Source organism: Hypanus sabinus, chromosome 9 (assembly GCF_030144855.1).
Source record: "Hypanus sabinus isolate sHypSab1 chromosome 9, sHypSab1.hap1, whole genome shotgun sequence".
NCBI classification, from domain to species: domain Eukaryota; kingdom Metazoa; phylum Chordata; class Chondrichthyes; order Myliobatiformes; family Dasyatidae; genus Hypanus; species Hypanus sabinus.
Genome location: NC_082714.1, coordinates 2,257,367 through 2,274,777, shown reverse-complemented (window position 1 = coordinate 2,274,777; position 17,411 = coordinate 2,257,367). Strand labels below are relative to the sequence as shown.

The 17,411-nt window shown below is 39.7% G+C and overlaps 1 protein-coding gene across 3 annotated transcripts in view; it reads right to left on the bottom strand.

The window, feature by feature from the left end:
- LOC132398994 (dynein axonemal assembly factor 8) overlaps nt 1–17,411 on the bottom strand; it is a 181,029-nt gene that overhangs the window by 153,122 nt on the left and 10,496 nt on the right. For all 3 annotated transcript variants that reach the window (XM_059978835.1, XM_059978834.1, XM_059978837.1), the window contains exons 4-6: nt 14,592–15,215; nt 13,474–13,600; nt 2,883–3,060 (exon numbers count right to left, since the gene is read on the bottom strand). In XM_059978835.1, coding sequence (XP_059834818.1) covers nt 2,883–3,060; nt 13,474–13,600; nt 14,592–15,215 — 929 coding nt within the window. The remainder of the gene's footprint in view (nt 1–2,882; nt 3,061–13,473; nt 13,601–14,591; nt 15,216–17,411) is intronic.

Genomic DNA, 17,411 nt, shown 5'->3' with positions numbered 1-17,411 from the left:
GCCAATTAATTTACAAACTTAGTATCATCAGCAAATTTAATTAGCAGATTGGAGCTGTGGGTAGCAGAACAGTCATGGGTATACAGAGAGTAAAGGAGAAGGTTTAGGACACAGTCCTGTGCTGATGGTCAGAGGGGCAGAGGTGAGGGAGCCCACTTTTACCACCTTTTGGTGATCTGGCAGGAAGACCAGGATCCAGCTGAACAAGGCAGGGTGAAGGCCAAGGTCTCTGAGCTTCCTGTCAAGCCTGGAGGGAATTATGGAGTTGAATGCTGAACTGTAGTCCAAGAACAGCATTCTCGCATAAGCATCCCTCTTCTCCAGATATGTAAGGACGGTGTGTAGAGCTGTGGCTATTGTGTCATCTGTCAATAGGTTGTGCTAGTAGGTGAATTACAGGGGGTTCAATGTGGGTGGCAGACATTAAAAATGTCTGTAAAGACACCTGCCAGTTGTGCAGCACACACCCTAGATACCCATCTTGGGATACTGTCCGGCCCGCAGCCTTGCGACTGTTCGCTCATTGGAGACACCTGTGTACTGAATTCAGCCTCAGAGATGACCAAGGTGCAGGTCGCTTTGGCAGCTCTCCTTGGGGGTTCAGTGTTGGCGACATCAAACTGAGCATAAAAAAGATTCAGCTCATCTGGGAGAGAGGCAGTGATGTTGGCAGCACCACTGTGCTTAGCTTTGAAGACTGCAATGGTGTGCAAACTTTGTCATAAGCTGCGTACGTAGTTGATGGAGAGTTGTGTCCAGATCTTGTCCTGCATTGTTGTTTCGCTGCCTTGATGACTTTGTGTAGATCGTAGCTGCACTTCCTGAGTTCCTGTTGATTACTGGCAGCAAAAGTTCTCTCTTGCGTAATAAGTGCAGCACGCACAGAACTGCTGATTCAGGGTGTCAGGTTTGGGTAGACCCTGACCTATTTTTGGGGGACAACGGCCTCAGTGCACTTCCAAATGAAGCTTGTAGCCCCTTCTGTGAACTAGGAGACATCTTCATCAGGAAAGACATTCCAGTTGTGCTTCTGAACACAGGCAGAAGCAAGGTAGAGGAGTGATCTGACTTCTCAAACAGCCAACAGAGGAGCATTTTGTAAGCATTGCAGAATGTAGAGTAGCAGTGGTCGAGTATGCTATCTGCCCATGTGCTCACCTGGATGTGTTGACAAACTTTGGAGAGACTTTGGACAGCGACACTCTATTAAAGTCTTTAGCCTCTGGGTGTGCAGTCTCCAGGGTGTTGATGGTCTCGTACAGTTCCTTGAGAACTTGGGCTGCTTGATCTGTGAAGTAGCAGCTCCAGATTCAGATGTATTTATCACATGTACATGGAAACACACAGTGAAATGTGTCATTTGCATTCACAACCAATGCACCAAAGGATGTACTGGGGTAGCCTGCAAGTGTTGCCGCACATTCCAGTGCCAACGTAGCATGCCCGTAATGTTCGGCAGAACAACAAAGAACACAACAAGCAGCAAAACATCAACAGCAAGATATGCTCTGTTCCACAGACACACGGACAGTCCTCCAGCTCCAGTAAAATATTCCACACTTCCAACTGAGCTTCAGGTTTTGATCTTCAGTATTGAACCCTGGACTAGCTGATGACGGGACCCCAAACTCCAAATGATCAGCCCTCAAGCCTCCTAATCGCACAAATAACTGATCCTAAGATCCACCACTCTATTAGTTGCACCACAATGCTGCCCATGTTGTTGTTTGTGAAAATGTACTTTATGGTTGACAGGACTAACCAGGGAGAGTAATAATTTGACACAGAACAGATGGGTCCAAGGGCCTGTTTCTGTGCTGCAGTGCTCTACGACTTTATTTGACTTTCTATTCAAAGCTCAAAGTAAATTTAATATCAAAGTACAACTATGTCACCGTATACATCCCTGAGACTCATTTTCTTGCGGATGTACACGGTAAATCCAATAACCATAATAGGATCAACGAAAGACCGAACCCAATAGAAAGGTAACAAACCAATGTGCAAAAGACAACAAACTGTGCAAGTACAAAAGAAAAAAAAGTAATAATAAATAAATAAGCAATAAATATCGAGAACATGAGATGCAGAGTCGTTGAAAGTGAGTCCATAGGTTGTGGGAACAGTTCAATGTTGGGGCGAATGAGGTTGAGCCAAGTTCAAGAGTCTGATGGTTGATGGGTAATTGATAGATTGATTCTATTAATTCTATTATGATTATTATTCCATTATGGATTTACTGAATATGCCTGCAAGAAAATGAATTTCAGGGTTGTATATGGTGACATGTATGTACTTTGATAATGAATTTATTTTGAACTTTGAACTGTTCCTGAAGCTGGTGAATTGGGTCTTGAGGCTCCTATACCTTCTTCCTGATGGCAGCAACAAGAAGAGAGCTTGACCTGGATGGCGGGAGGGGGTGTCCCTGATGATGGATAATTAGTCCCTTATTTAGCTTACAATCTACTTTAAAGCAAAATTAATTATTAATGGGTGCTTTTGGATATCCTGAAAATTGAAAAGAGCCACACATAACTTTTATTTAGTTCCATAGCTTAATCACTGAATGAGAACTACACAGTAGTGAGCACAAACTACTAATTTCTTTTCCATATTTCAACACAAGTTGGTCAAATGTTTTAATACTAATTCACATTCTCTTTCCCCCTCTCTTTCTACACCACTTAAACTTATTTTTTTAAAAAATGTGTATTGTAATTTATAAGTTTTTAAATTATTCTGTATTGCAATGTACTGCTGCTGGAAAACAACAAATTTCATAACATGCCAGTGGCATTAAACCTGATTCTGATTTTGAAGTTAAATTAAAAACACAAGTCTGAAAATACATTCTTCGAATGAGTTTAAATTATTTTTACCTGGGAATTTCTTTTAGACCATTGGTACTGTCTCCATCAGTCATGGACCACTGCTCCCTGCTGGAATAGTATTCTGTTGACACTTGGTTGTTGAATGTGATAGGTGCTCCTGACTGCTTAGTGCAGAACAAGGCGAGCTGTTCCATAAGGTAGTTCTCACTTTTTACACGCGAGGGAACTGCACAGCACAAAAAGAACACTCATGGCATAACAGTGGATTTCATGGTGTTTTTTTGTGACATCATAGCAAATGAATAAAGACCAGATAAAGTGGAGCCAGATAATATCTCAGCAGTAGTACTAAAGACTTGTGCTACGCAACTAGCTGGTTGGATCACTGTCTAGTACAGATGCATCAACGCACAAGATCGGAAAAGCATGCAGAGGGGTGTAAGCTCAGCCAGCTTCATCATGGACACCCACCTCCATACCGTCAAGGACATCTTCAAAAGGTGATCCCTCAAAAAAGCAGCACCCATCATTAAAGACTCCTATCACCCAGACATGGCTTCTTCTCATTATTACCATTAGGGAAAAACTACCATTTCAGGAGCCTGAAAGCACACATGCAACATTTAAGTAACAGCTTAGAAAACCTAAAAAAACCTACAGCACAATACAGGCACTTTGGCCCACAATGCTGTGCTGAACATGTACTATGGGTAACCCTCTATTTTTCTAAGCTCCATGTACCTGTCCAGGAGTCTCTTAAAAGACCCTATCGTATCCACCTCCATCACTGTTGCTGGCAGCCCATTCCACGCACTCACCACTCTCTGTTTAAAAAACATACCCCTGACATCTCCTCTGTACCTGCTTCCAAGCACCTTAAAACTGTGCCCTCTCGTGCTAGCCATTTCAGACCTATGAAAAAGCCTCTGACTATTCAAACAATCAATGCCTCTTATCATATTATACACCTCTATCAGGTCACCTCTCATCCTCCACCGCTCCAAGGAGAAAAGGCTGAGTTCACTCAACCTATTCTCATAAGGCATGCCCCCCAATCCAGGCAACATCCTTGTAAATCTCCTCCGCATCCTTTCTGTGGTTTCCACATCCTTTCTGTAGTGAGGTGACCAGAACTGAGCACAATACTCTAAGTGGGATCTAGCCATAGTCCTATATAGCTGCAACATTACCTCTTGGCTCTTGAACTCAATCCCACGGTTGATGAAGGCCAATGCACTGTACACCTTCTTTCTTTTCTTTTTACAATATTTTTATTCAGAAAAAAAAGATTTACAGAGTGCAACACATAGATACATCTCAACATAACGTGTACATTCATATATTGTGATAAAATTGATCAAAATGTTATAGCATAACACATAAAGGTATACACTCTGTAATCAAAAATTTAAAGATAGGTCATACATCATTTAAAAAATTATATAAAAAAAATTTATATAAAAAAATCAACCCCCTACCAACTACCAAAGAAAAAAGCTAATGGATGATAATGGATAATTAGAAAAAAAACCATATTCGCTTAAGAGAAGATAAAAATATACAAAAAGTCTGTGCACTGTTAAACTTTATAATTTAGAAAAGGTCCCCAGATATCATAAAAAGATTGTTTCAAATTTAAGACAGCAGCGGATCTTTTCTAAATTTAAATAAGACATAATATCACGTAGCCATTGAAGATGTGTAGAAGGGGTAGGCTCCTTCCACTTAAACAAGATTGCTCTCCTTGCTAAAAGAGAAGTAAAAACTAAAACCTGTAGGTTAGAAGTATTTAAAGTTATATCTTCATCTGCGATAATACCAAACAAGGCAGTAAGGGGATTTGGGTCAAATTGGACCCTAAAAAGTTGTGAGAAGGTATGGAATACTTCCCACCAAAACTTTTCAATTTTAGGGCAAAACCAAAACATATGAATTAAAGAGGCATCAGCGGAGTTACATTTATTATAAAGTGGAGAAACATTCAGATAAAAACTGGACAGCTTCTGTTTAGAAATGTAAGCTCTATGAACCACTTTAAATTGTAGAAGAGAATGACGAGCACAGAAAGATGATTTATTAACCCGTTTAAGAATTTTATTCCATCTATCATCAGAAATCTGACAATTTAGGTCATCCTCCCAAGTTTTTTTTTATTTTATCTAAAAAGTCTTGTCTAGATTCGATCAACAAGTTATAGATACCGGTAATAGAACCATTAACAAAAGGTTTTAAATTTAAAAGATAGTCCAGTAAATTTTTATCAGGACGTATAGGAAAAGTAGTTAATTGGAAACGTAAGAAATCTCTAATTTGAAGGTATCTGTAAAAATGTGTTTTTGGGAGTTCAAATTTAGTTGACAATTGGTCAAACGAAGCAAGAGATCCTGAGATAAACAGGTCCCAAAAACACTTAATACCTAGTTCATCCCAATCCTTAAAGACTTTGTCAGTCATGGAAGGGATAAAAAAATAATTAAGGAGAATGGGAGATGATAATGAAAAATTTGCCAAACCAAAAAATTTTCTAAATTGAGACCAGATCCTTAAAGTTTGCTTAACAATTATGTTATCTGTTATTTTATTTGCTGAAAAAGAAGAATATGATCCAAGAAGACAGACAATAGAGGAATTTTTTACAGAATTAACTTTTAAGGAGACCCATGATGGGCAATCTTTACGATAAATATAATAAGACCAGAAAGTAATATTCCTTATATTGGCAGCCCAATAGTAAAAACTAAAATTGGGTAGGGCTAATCCACCCATCTCTTTATTTCCCTGTAGGTAAACTTTACTTAAATGAGCTTGCTTATTATTCCAAATATAAGATGTTAAAATTGAATCTAAAGAATCAAAGTAGGTCTTAGGAATAAAAATAGGTAAGGCCTGAAAAAGATATAAAAATTTAGGAAGAATCTTCATTTTAATCAAATTAATTTGGCCAATTAGGAATAAAGAAAGAGGAGATCATTTAGAAAGCGTCTTTTTCACATAATTCAATAAGGGGTTTAAGTTTTCTTTAAATAAATTCTTGAAGTTTTTAGTAATTGTTACACCAAGATATGTAAATTAACTTGTAACAACTTGGAACGGAAATTTGGCATTTGATGACATTAGGTCATTTAAAGAAAATAGCTCACTTTTATGTAAGTTCAGTTTATATCCTGAAAAAGAACTAAACTGGGAAATTAAAGAAAGAACCGAAGGTAAGAAGTTTCAGTGTTAGTGATAAAAAGTAAAATATCATCAGCGTATAATGAAATTTTATGAGTCATACCTTCCCTTAGTATACCAGAAATGTCCTTAGATTCTTGAAATGCTATTGCTAAGGGTTCTATAGCTAAAGCAAAAAGTAAAGGACTAAGAGGGCAACCTTGTCTAGTTCCCCGCTGTAATTTAAAGGGCTTAGAAATTTGGGAGTTAGTAATAACCTGAGCGGTAGGAGACAAGTAAATTAATTTAACCCAATGAATAAAATTAGGCCCAAAATTAAGCTTTTCTAAGGTCTTAAAAAGATAATTCCACTCAATCCTATCAAAGGCTTTTTCTGCATCTAAGGATAATATACACTCTGCTATTTTTTGGATGGTGAATATATCACATTCAACAACCGATGTATATTAAAATGTGAGTAATGATTTTTAATAAATCCTGTCTGGTCATGTGATATAATAGATGGTAAAATATTTTCAAGTCTTCGAGCTAAGATTTTAGATAAGATTTTTGCATCAACATTTAATAAAGAGATTGGTCTGTATGAAGAACATTCAGCTGGATTTTTTTTTAAGAATAAGAGAAATAAAAGCTTCATAAAAAGATTGAGGGAGTTTACCTGATTTAAAGGACTCTGATAAAACAAAGGATAAATAAGGTGTAAGCAACGTAGTGAAAGTTTTATAAAACTCCCCAGGAAAGCTGTCAGGTCCTGGGGTCTTACCACAATGTAAAGCACGTATAGCCTCAGCCACTTCTTCATTGGAAATAGGCTGATCTAACTGTGTTAGACTATCAGCAGACAATGTAGGAATGTTGATATTACTGAAAAAAGCATTCATATAGGTCTCATCTAAAGAAGAGTCAGACTGATACAACTTAAGGTAAAAGTCTTTAAATATGTTGTTAATTTCAGAATGGTTGGATATCTTAGTACCATTATCTTTAAAAATTTCTGTGATTTGATGATTAACTGTAAAAGATTTTAAGCGATTGGCTAATAAACTATCCCCGTGAATGTAAAATTGAGTTTTATCTCTCAACAGCTGTCATTCAATTGGGTAAGTCAGCAGAAGATTATACTTGGATTGGATTTCAATATGCTTATTATATATAGTTGGATCTGGAGATAGGGCATACTTTCGATCAAGATCTTTTAGCATTGCTGCTCGGTCAGACCTTCCTTTGTCAGCTTTTTTCTTTATATAGGTAGAGTAAGAGATAATTTCTCCACCAATATATGAATATATGCTTTAAAAGTATCCCAGACTATAGTACCAGCAGTATCTCTTTTAAAATTTTCTTTAAAGAAAAAAGTAATATGGTTTTCCAAAAACTTTAGAAAATTTTTATCAGTTAACAATGATCAGTTAAAATGACAACTTCTATTTGGTACAGAGTAAACAGTAATCTTAAAGCCAGAAGCACAGGTGCATGATCAGACTAAGCAATCTCCTTATAATCAAACCAGTGGAAGCAAGTTTCTATCTATAAAAAAGTAGTCAATCCGAGAGTACATATGATGAACCTGAGAGAAATATGAATATTCCTTTTCTTGGGGGTGTAAAAAACGCCACATGTCGAGAATACCACATTGAAATAGAAAAGATTTAAAAAGTAGGACTGATTTATTAGTGACAGGGGTTTTACTTGAAGAGCAATCTAATATAGGGTTAAGCCAAAAATTAAAATCTCCACCCATCACTAAGGAATACTGATTCAAATCAGGCAGAAAAGAAAAAAGACGTTCAAAGAACAAGGGGTAATCTGTATTTGGAGCGTGTACATTCGCAAATATGATTAGTTTATTCTCAAGACTACCCGAAACAATAACAAAGTGCCCATTTGTATCAGAAATTACATTATGTTGAATAAAGGATACATTCTGATCAAACAGGATAGAGACGCCTCTCGATCTAGATTGAGAGGGTGAGAGAAAATGTATACCCTTCCATCCTTTGAAAAAGCGTGAAATATCATCTTTATGAATATAGGTTTCTTGAGAAAGGTTATATGAGTTTTAAGTTTCCTGATATAAGAAAAATTCTTATTTCGTTTAACAGGGTTATTTAGACCTTTCACATTAAAGCTGAGTATATTAATAAAAGAATCCATCAAGTATCCTTTAGTAATGTATAAAAGGTAATCGCAGACATGTAGATAGCGAATAAATAAAACAGTAAAAACCTCCAATGGGCTTTCTGGAAGAACCCATTTCCCCCCCCTCCCTCCCCCCAAAGAAAGAAATCAGCCAAGGGAGGCTGAAGACTAATTCTAACGTTCCCAACCCAAAACTCCGGTGGCTCCAAAAAATATATATGTATAGCTGTGCTGAATAAACGATTGTAAACATATATATACAAAAACAAAATATCAAAATAAATAAGTTTGCTATTTACAAGAAAAAACCATGGGAAAATACAAGTATTAGTCTCGGTAAAGAGGAAATACAAATAAGAAAAATCAATAAGTAAAACAACATATACAAGTGGGTGCAAAGAAAAGGAGTGAAGAAACAAATAGAAAATAATTAGAATGGGAAGCGGTTTAGATAGCTTCCTACATGACTAATTTAAGGCATTCAGGGGGAAAAAAAACAAAATGACAAAATGGCAAAATAATGAAAAAAACCAAAAACCAGCAATAAGAAATATAGAATATTGTATACTATTGAAAAACAGTAAAAGACCGAAAGGTGTATAAATAATCAAAAGATAGGAAAAATCTGAATGAATTTAAAGTAAAGCAAAACTCCCTATAGTTTCATTCCTCAGTAATTACTACATGTACACCCTACATAATTACTTTCAGTCAAATTACTAAAAGGAAGGTCAAAATCAACATAACACTGGGAGAATATAACGTTTTGTTTAAAAAGAGCTGCGAGAAAGTAACATTAGAGGACCCATATAAAGGTGGAAAACAGCAAAAGAGAAAATAGATGCAGTCTGCCTGCATATTTTGCATAGTTTGAAAGATAACAAGGCGCCAGTTACTTAATCAAACAAATGATTAAGACTTCGTAAAACCAAGAAACCTTGTAGGAAGGGTGTGATTGGCAACTAAATATTCCTGGATTTAGTTGCTTCAGGTGTGATAGAGTAGGAGGGGCCAGAGGAGGAGGTGTTGCATTGCTTGTCCGAGAAAATCTTATGGCGGTGCTTTGGAAGGATAGATTAGAGGAGACCATTTGGGTGGAATTGAAGAATGGGAAAGGTGCAGTAACACTGATAGGAGTGTATTATAGGCCACCTAATGGGGCGCGTGAGTTGGAAGAGCAAATGTGTAAGGAGATAGCAGATATTTGTAGTAAACACAAGGTGGTGATTGTGGGAGATTTTAATTTTCCACACGTAGACTGGGAAGCTCATTCTGTAAAAGGGCTGGATGGTTTAGAGTTTGTGAAATGTGTGCAGGATAGTTTTTTGCAACAATACATAGAAGTACCGACTAGAGATGGGGCAGTGTTGGATCTCCTGTTAGGGAATGCGATAGGTCAGCTGACAGATGTATGTGTTGGGGAGCACTTCGGGTCCAGTGATCACAATAGCATTAGCTTCAATATAATTATGGAGAAGGACAGGACTGGACCTAGAGTTGAGATTTTTGATTGGAGAAAGGCTAACTTTGAGGGGATGCGAAGGGATTTAGAGAGAGTGGATTGAGTCAAGTTGTTTTATGGGAAGGATGTAATAGAGAAATGGAGGTCATTTAAGGGTGAAATTATGAGGGTACAGAATCTTTATGTTCCTGTTAGGGTGAAAGGAAAGGTTAAAGGTTTGAGAGCACCATGGTTTTCAAGGGATATTAGAAATTTGGTTCAGAAAAAGAGGGATGTCTACAATAGATATAGGCAGCATGGAGTAAAGGAATTGCTCGAGGAATATAAAGAATGTAAAAGGAATCTTAAGAAAGAGATTAGAAAAGCTAAAAGAAGATACGAGGTTGGTTTGGCAAATAAGGTGAAAGTAAATCCGAAGGGTTTCTACAGTTATATTAAAAGCAAGAGGATAGTGAGGGATAAAATTGGCCCCTTAGAGAATCAGAGTGGTCAGCTATGTGTGGAACCGAAGGAGATGGGAGAGATTTTGAATGATTTCTTCTCTTCGGTATTCACTAAGGAGAAGGATATTGAATTGTCTAAGGTGTGGGAAACAAGTAAGGAAGTTATGGAACCTATGACAATTAAAGAGGTGGAGGTACTGGCGCTTTTAAGAAATTTAAAAGTGGATAAATCTCCGGGTCCTGACAGGATATTCCCCAGGGCCTTGAGGGAAGTTTGTGTAGAAATAGCAGGAGCTCTGACGGAGATCTTTAAGATGTCATTAGAAACGGGGATTGTGCCGGAGGATTGGCGTATTGCTCATGTGGTTCCATTGTTTAAAAAGGGTTCTAGAAGGAAGCCTAGCAATTATAGACCTGTCAGTTTGACATCAGTGGTGGGTAAATTAATGGAAAGTATTCTTAGAGATAGTATTTATAATTATCTGGATAGACGGGATCTGATTAGAAGTAGCCAGCATAGATTTGTGCGTGGAAGGTCATGTTTGACAAACCTTATTGAATTTTTTGAAGAAGTTACGAGGAATGTTGACGAGGGTAAGGCAGTGGATGTAGTCTATATCGACTTCAGCAAAGCCTTTGACAAAGTTCCACATGGAAGGTTAGTTAAGAAGGTTCAGTCGTTAGGTATTAATGCTGGAGTAATAAAATGGATTCAACAATGGCTAGATGGGAGATGCCAGAGAGTAGTGGTGGATAATTGTTTATCGGGATGGAGGCCGGTGACAAGCGGGGTGCCTCAGGAATCTGTTTTGGGCCCAATGTTGTTTGTAATATACATAAATGATCTGGATGATGGGGTGGTAAATTGGATTAGTAAGTATGCCGATGATACTAAGGTAGGAGGTGTTGTGGATAATGAGGTGGATTTTCAAAGCTTGCAGGGAGATTTATGCCGGTTAGAAGAATGGGCTGAACGTTGGCAGATGGAGTTTAATGCTGAGAAGTGTGAGGTTCTACATTTTGGCAGGAATAATCCAAATAGAACATACAGAGTAAATGGTAGGGCATTGAGGAATGCAGAGGAACAGAGAGATCTAGGAATAACTGTGCATAGTTCCCTGAAAGTGGAGTCTCATGTAGATAGGGTGGTGAAGAGGGCTTTTGGAACGCTGGCCTTTATAAATCAAAGCATTGAGTACAGAAGTTGGGATGTAATGCTAAAGTTGTACAAGGCATTGGTAAGGCCAAATTTGGAATATTGTGTGCAGTTCTGGTCACCGAATTATAGGAAAGATATCAATAAATTAGAGAGAGTGCAGAGACGATTTACTAGGATGTTACCTGGGTTTCAGCAATTAAGTTACAGAGAAAGGTTGAACAAGTTAGGTCTCTATTCATTGGAGCGTAGAAAGTTGAGGGGGGATTTGATCGAGGTATTTAAAATTTTGAGAGGGATAGATAGAGTTGACGTGAACAGGCTGTTTCCATTGAGAGTAGGGGAGATTCAAACTAGAGGACATGATTTGAGAGTTAGGGGGCAGAAGTTTAAGGGAAACACGAGGGGGTATTTCTTTACTCAAAGAGTGATAGCTGTGTGGAATGAGCTTCCTGTAGAAGTAGTAGAGGCCAGTTCAGTTGTGTCACTTAAGGTAAAATTGGATAGGTATATGGACAGGAAAGGAGTGGAGGGTTATGGGCTGAGTGCGGGTAGGTGGGACTAGGTGAGATTAAGGGTTCGGCACGGACTAGGAGGGCCAAGATGGCCTGTTTCCGTGCTGTGATTGTTATATGGTTATATGGTTATCAACAAAGTGCCAATTACTTGATTGAACACCTGAAATTAAAACATTTAGCATAAAGCAACTCAAGGTTGAATTTAAGCATGGAGACTATGTAAAAATTCGTAAACTAAGAAACCTTATTATCAGAAGTAGTAACCTTGAGTTTGCACGGATCTCTGAGAGAAAGGCAACAGCCAAGCTTAAAAAGATCAGACATGACCTCTTTAAAAGCCTGTCTAGCTCTTAGAACTTCCGGTGGATAATCTTGAATGATCCAAAACTGTTGATCACGAAATCGTAATATGCGTTTCTTCCTTGATTCACGAAGGATCTATTCTTTAATCTGATAGTCATAAAAGCGAATGATAATAGAGCGAGGTTTGGCAGGATCCCAATTAGGCGGGGTATCTCGGTGAATGTGCTCAAATTTGGGTAGTTCTGATAATATATCAGGGAATAAATCTTTCAGCATTTGAGCACAAAAATCGATAGGTTGATTACCCTCCAGTTTTTCAGGAAGCCCAAGAATTCTGATATCGCACCTTCGGTTCTGTAAGTTTCTTCAGTAATGCGTCGTATTTTTAAAGTTGTTCCTTAGAAATTTTCTTGAAACCTTCGATATCCTTCTGCAACACTGGCAGAGATTCTTCGTGTAGCTTAGTACGAGTTTCAAGGTCATTCACAGTCTGCTGTATCCTTCCAAGTTTCCGATTAAGCGTTTTCATTTCAGATTTAATCAGGTTGAAGGAATTCTGTAACAAGTCAAACTTGGATTCCAAGTCATCCAGTTTATCCAATTTTTCGAATCTCTCTGACATTTGTTGAGACATTTCAGCCAAAGTCTCTAAAGTAATCTCTTTTCTAGAGTGTTTTCTGCTCATGGTGCTCTCACCCAGAAAGGTTTAAACAGCAAAGTAAGCGAATAATTTCAGAGCACGTAGCTACTGCAACCTACTCCATTACAGCCACCGGAAGTCCTCCATATACCTTCTTAACCATAGAGTCAACCTGTGCAGCTGCTTTGAGCGTCCTATGGACTCGGACCCCAAGAACCCTCTGATCTTTCACACTGCCAAGTCTTACCATTAGTACTATATTCTGCCGTCATATTTGACCCACTAAAATGAACCACATCACACTTATCTGGGTTGAACTCCATTTGCTTCTTCTCAGCCCAGTTTTGCATCCTATCGATGTCCCGCTGTAACCTCTGACAGCCCTCCACACTATCCACAACACCCCAACCTATATGTCATCAGCAAAATTTACTATCCCATCCCTCCACTTCTTCATCCAGGTCATTTATAAAAATAATGAAGAGAAGGGGTCCCAGAACAGATCCCTGAGGCACACTGCAAGTCACCAACCTCCATGCAGAATATGACCTGTCTACAACCACTCTTTGCCTTCTGTGAGCAAGCTTCTTCCCCTCCGCCATCAGATTTCTGAATGGTCCATGAATCCATGAACACTACCACACTATTGTTGCCCTCTTTTTCTACTTAATAATTTTTTAATAAATAGTTCCTATTTTAATATATTATATTTTATGCCTTTCACTGTATTGCTGCAAAACAATAAATTTTATTGCATATGTCAGTGATAATAAACCTGATTCTGAAAGTATGATTCCTGTTTACCTGAACCAGACCAAGAACTGTTGACAAGATTCTCCACATCAGGGCTGTGGTCTTTTCGATCAACATCGTGGTCTTTGATGTGTTGCAGGCTGCGGAGAATTTCGTCCAGATATGCCTCTTCCACACACTAAAAATGGTGAGAGCAAGTCAGCTTGATGGGTCACATGAAATATTACTTTATATTTAATATAGAATGAAAGCATTTGTTTAAAGAATACAGCCTGAGAACAGCTTTTAGAAATCAAAGGTACATCTTTGGGCCCCTTATGTAAGAAAGGACATGCTGACATTGGAGAGAGGGTCCAGAGAAAGTTCACAAGAATGAAAGGACTAATGTATGAGGAGCGTTTGATGGCTCTATGCCTGTAGACCTCTGGGGTTTAGAAGAATGGGGGTGGGGGGGAATCTCATTGAAACCTATTAAATATTGAATAGCCTAGATAAAGTAGATGTGGAGTAGATATTTCCTATAGTGGGGGATTCTAGAACTCAGCCTCAGAATAGAAGGGAGACCCCTTAGAATAGAAATGAGAGGAATTTTGTTGGCCGGAGGGAGGTGAATCTATGGAATTCATTGCCACAGGAAGCTGTGGTGGCCCAAGTCATTGGGTATATTTAAAGTGGAAGTGATATGTTCTTGATTAGTGAGGGCATGGAGAAGGCAAGAGAATGGAGTTGTGTGAGTTAATAATTCATCCATGATGGAATGGCAGAGCAGACTCAATGAGCAGAATGGCCTAATTCTGCTCCAATGTCTTATGGTCTTAAGAAAAGCAACTCTTGTCCTGTCTTATGAAAATGATTTTGGAGCCTGGACTGGAGCACAGATCATTTCAAACTTCACCAAGAGCTGTTGGTGGAGGCAAGGAAATCATAGGAATGTCAGTCAAATTGAACATTTGGATCTCCCATTTATCAAAGCTATCAGTTAGCATCAAGCTGCATTTAGACCTAAAGTTCAAACTTATTGTCTTCAGTCCGATAAGGGACCTGAAGTTCCAGTACTTTCTTATATGGCCATCTTAGAAAAAGTATTGTTTAGGGAATTATAGTTTATACTTGATCTCTTAGTTAACCCACTTTTCTTTAACAGAAAAAGTTAATGTATATCAGCTCACCTCTAAAGAAAGAATAGGTGGGTTCTGAGTGTATGGTCCACTGGACATTGGATCTCCACTGTTTAACTTATCCTCTGATACTGTTCCTTCAAGTTCTTGGTTTTTACTGGAGTTCATGAGGTGCTTTTCAGATGCTGCCTTGTCCAGGATAGTCTGTGAGGTGCTTTCCAAGATATTTTTTACAAAGTCCCTTGCAGCTGTTAATTCCGGAAGCCCAGCAGTAGTTGGAGTTGGGATGCACCAATAATCCAACTTCCCATCTCCACTGGCTTGGCACCTGAGGCTCTTTTGTTCTTTGCCGCTAATAACCTTTTGCCTGCTGGATGAATATGGGTCTCCTCCACCACTGCCTCTTGCATCTGTAAAATGCTCCTTTTCAGCAGACTGAGGTTCTATCTCTGGGTGTAGCAAGTTCCTATCATTGATGAGACCTACAGATGGTGTTGAATCTGCAGAATCACCACTGAAAGAAGCAAGTTCACCCTCCAGACAATCATTGATGCCATTGAAATTCTGCAAGTGCCAGGTAGTCTTACCCCGAAAGTCTTCATGATCATCAGATGTCTTTGCTCTGTTCTCTGTTGCCCAGGCCTCAGGTGGACAGCTTGCAGATTCCAGCATTTCCTGTGGGTATTCAGAAACCACTGACATCAGCAGCAACATATAAGCTTTGAGTATTTTATTTATTTATTATTAATTTACAGATATAGCACAGAACAAGCCCCCTCGGCCCTTCAAGCCATACTGCCAGCAACCCCTGGTTTAGCCCTAGCCTAAACACAGGCAACTTACAATCACTCATTAAGTTACTAAGCAGTATGTCTTTGGGAGGAAACTGGAGCCCCCAGAGGAAACCCATGTGGTCACAGACAGAATATACCACAAGATATAGGAGTAAAATTCATTGCAACAGATGGCTCTGCAGGCCAAATCATTGAGTATATTTAAGGTGAAGGTTGATAGGTTCTTGATTAATTGGGATGCCAAAGGTTACAGGGAGAAGGCAGGAGAATAGGGTTGAGAGGAATAATAAATCAGCCAAGATGGAATGGCAGAGCAGACTCAAAGAGCCAAACAGCAAAATTCTGAGCCTATGTCTTATGGTACATTTTTCCTGTGACCTTATGGGCTTCCTTCAGGCACTCCCATTTCCTCCCACAGTCCATACACCTAACTGGTCATTGTAAATTGTCCTGTGATTAGGTTCATATTAAATCAGTGGGTTGCTGGGCGGTGAGTTTCATTGGGTTGGAAGGGCCTGTTCCATGCTGTATCTCTAAATAAATAATAAATATTGCTATTTTGCTCTATTGCCAAAGAGCTGAAACCCTACACCAACCCAAACCACCAGTTCTAACTCTCCATTCAACCCTGACCAAACCAAACCACCAGTTCTAGCTCTCTGTTCAACCCTGACCAACCCAAACCACCAGTTCTAGCTCTCTGTTCAACCCTGACCAACCCAAACCACCAGTTCTAGCTCTCTGTTCAACCCTGACCAACCCAAACCACCAGTTCTAGCTCTCTGTTCAACCCTGACCAACCCAAACCACCAGTTCTAGTTCTCTGTTCAACCCTGACCAACCCAAACCACCAGTTCTAGCTCTCTGTTCAACCCTGACCAACCCAAACCACCAGTTCTAACTCCATTCAACCCTGACCAAACCAAACCACCAGTTCTAGCTCTCTGTTCAACCCTGACCAACCCAAACCATCAGTTCTAGCTCTCTGTTCAACCCTGACCAACCCAAACCACCAGTTCTAGCTCTCTGTTCAACCCTGACCAACCCAAACCACCAGTTCTAGCTCTCTGTTCAACCCTGACCAACCCAAACCACCAGTTCTAGCTCTCCATTCAACCCTGACCAACCCAAACCACCAGTTCTAGCTCTCTGTTCAACCTGCACAAACCCAAACCACCAGTTCTAGCTCTCCATTCAACCCTGACCAACCCAAACCACCAGTTCAGGCTCTCCATTCAACCCTGACCAACCCAAACCACCAGTTCAGGCTCTCCATTCAACCCTGACCAACCCAAACCACCAGTTCTAGCTCTCTGTTCAACCCTGACCAACCCAAACCACCAGTTCTAGCTCTCTGTTCAACCTGCACCAACCCAAACCACCAGTTCTAGCTCTCTGTTCAACCTGCACCAACCCAAACCACCAGTTCTAGCTCTCCATTCAACCCTGACCAACCCAAACCACCAGTTCAGGCTCTCCATTCAACCCTGACCAACCCAAACCACCAGTTCTAGCTCTCTGTTCAACCTGCACAAACCCAAACCACCAGTTCTAGCTCTCTGTTCAACCTGCACAAACCCAAACCACCAGTTCTAGCTCTCCATTCAACCCTGACCAACCCAAACCACCAGTTCTAGCTCTCTGTTCAACCTGCACCAACCCAAACCACCAGTTCTAGCTCTCCATTCAACCCTGACCAACCCAAACCACCAGTTTAGGCTCTCCATTCAACCCTGACCAACCCAAACCACCAGTTCTAGCTCTCTGTTCAACCTGCACAAACCCAAACCACCAGTTCTAGCTCTCCATTCAACCCTGACCAACCCAAACCACCAGTTCTAACTCTCCATTCAACCCTGACCAACCCAAACCACCAGTTCTAGCTCTCTGTTCAACCTGCACAAACCCAAACCACCAGTTCTAGCTCTCCATTCAACCCTGACCAACCCAAACCACCAGTTCAGGCTCTCCATTCAACCCTGACCAACCCAAACCACCAGTTCTAACTCTCCATTCAACAGTGACCAACCCAAACCACCGATTCTAGCTCTCTGTTCAAACCTGACCAACCCAAACC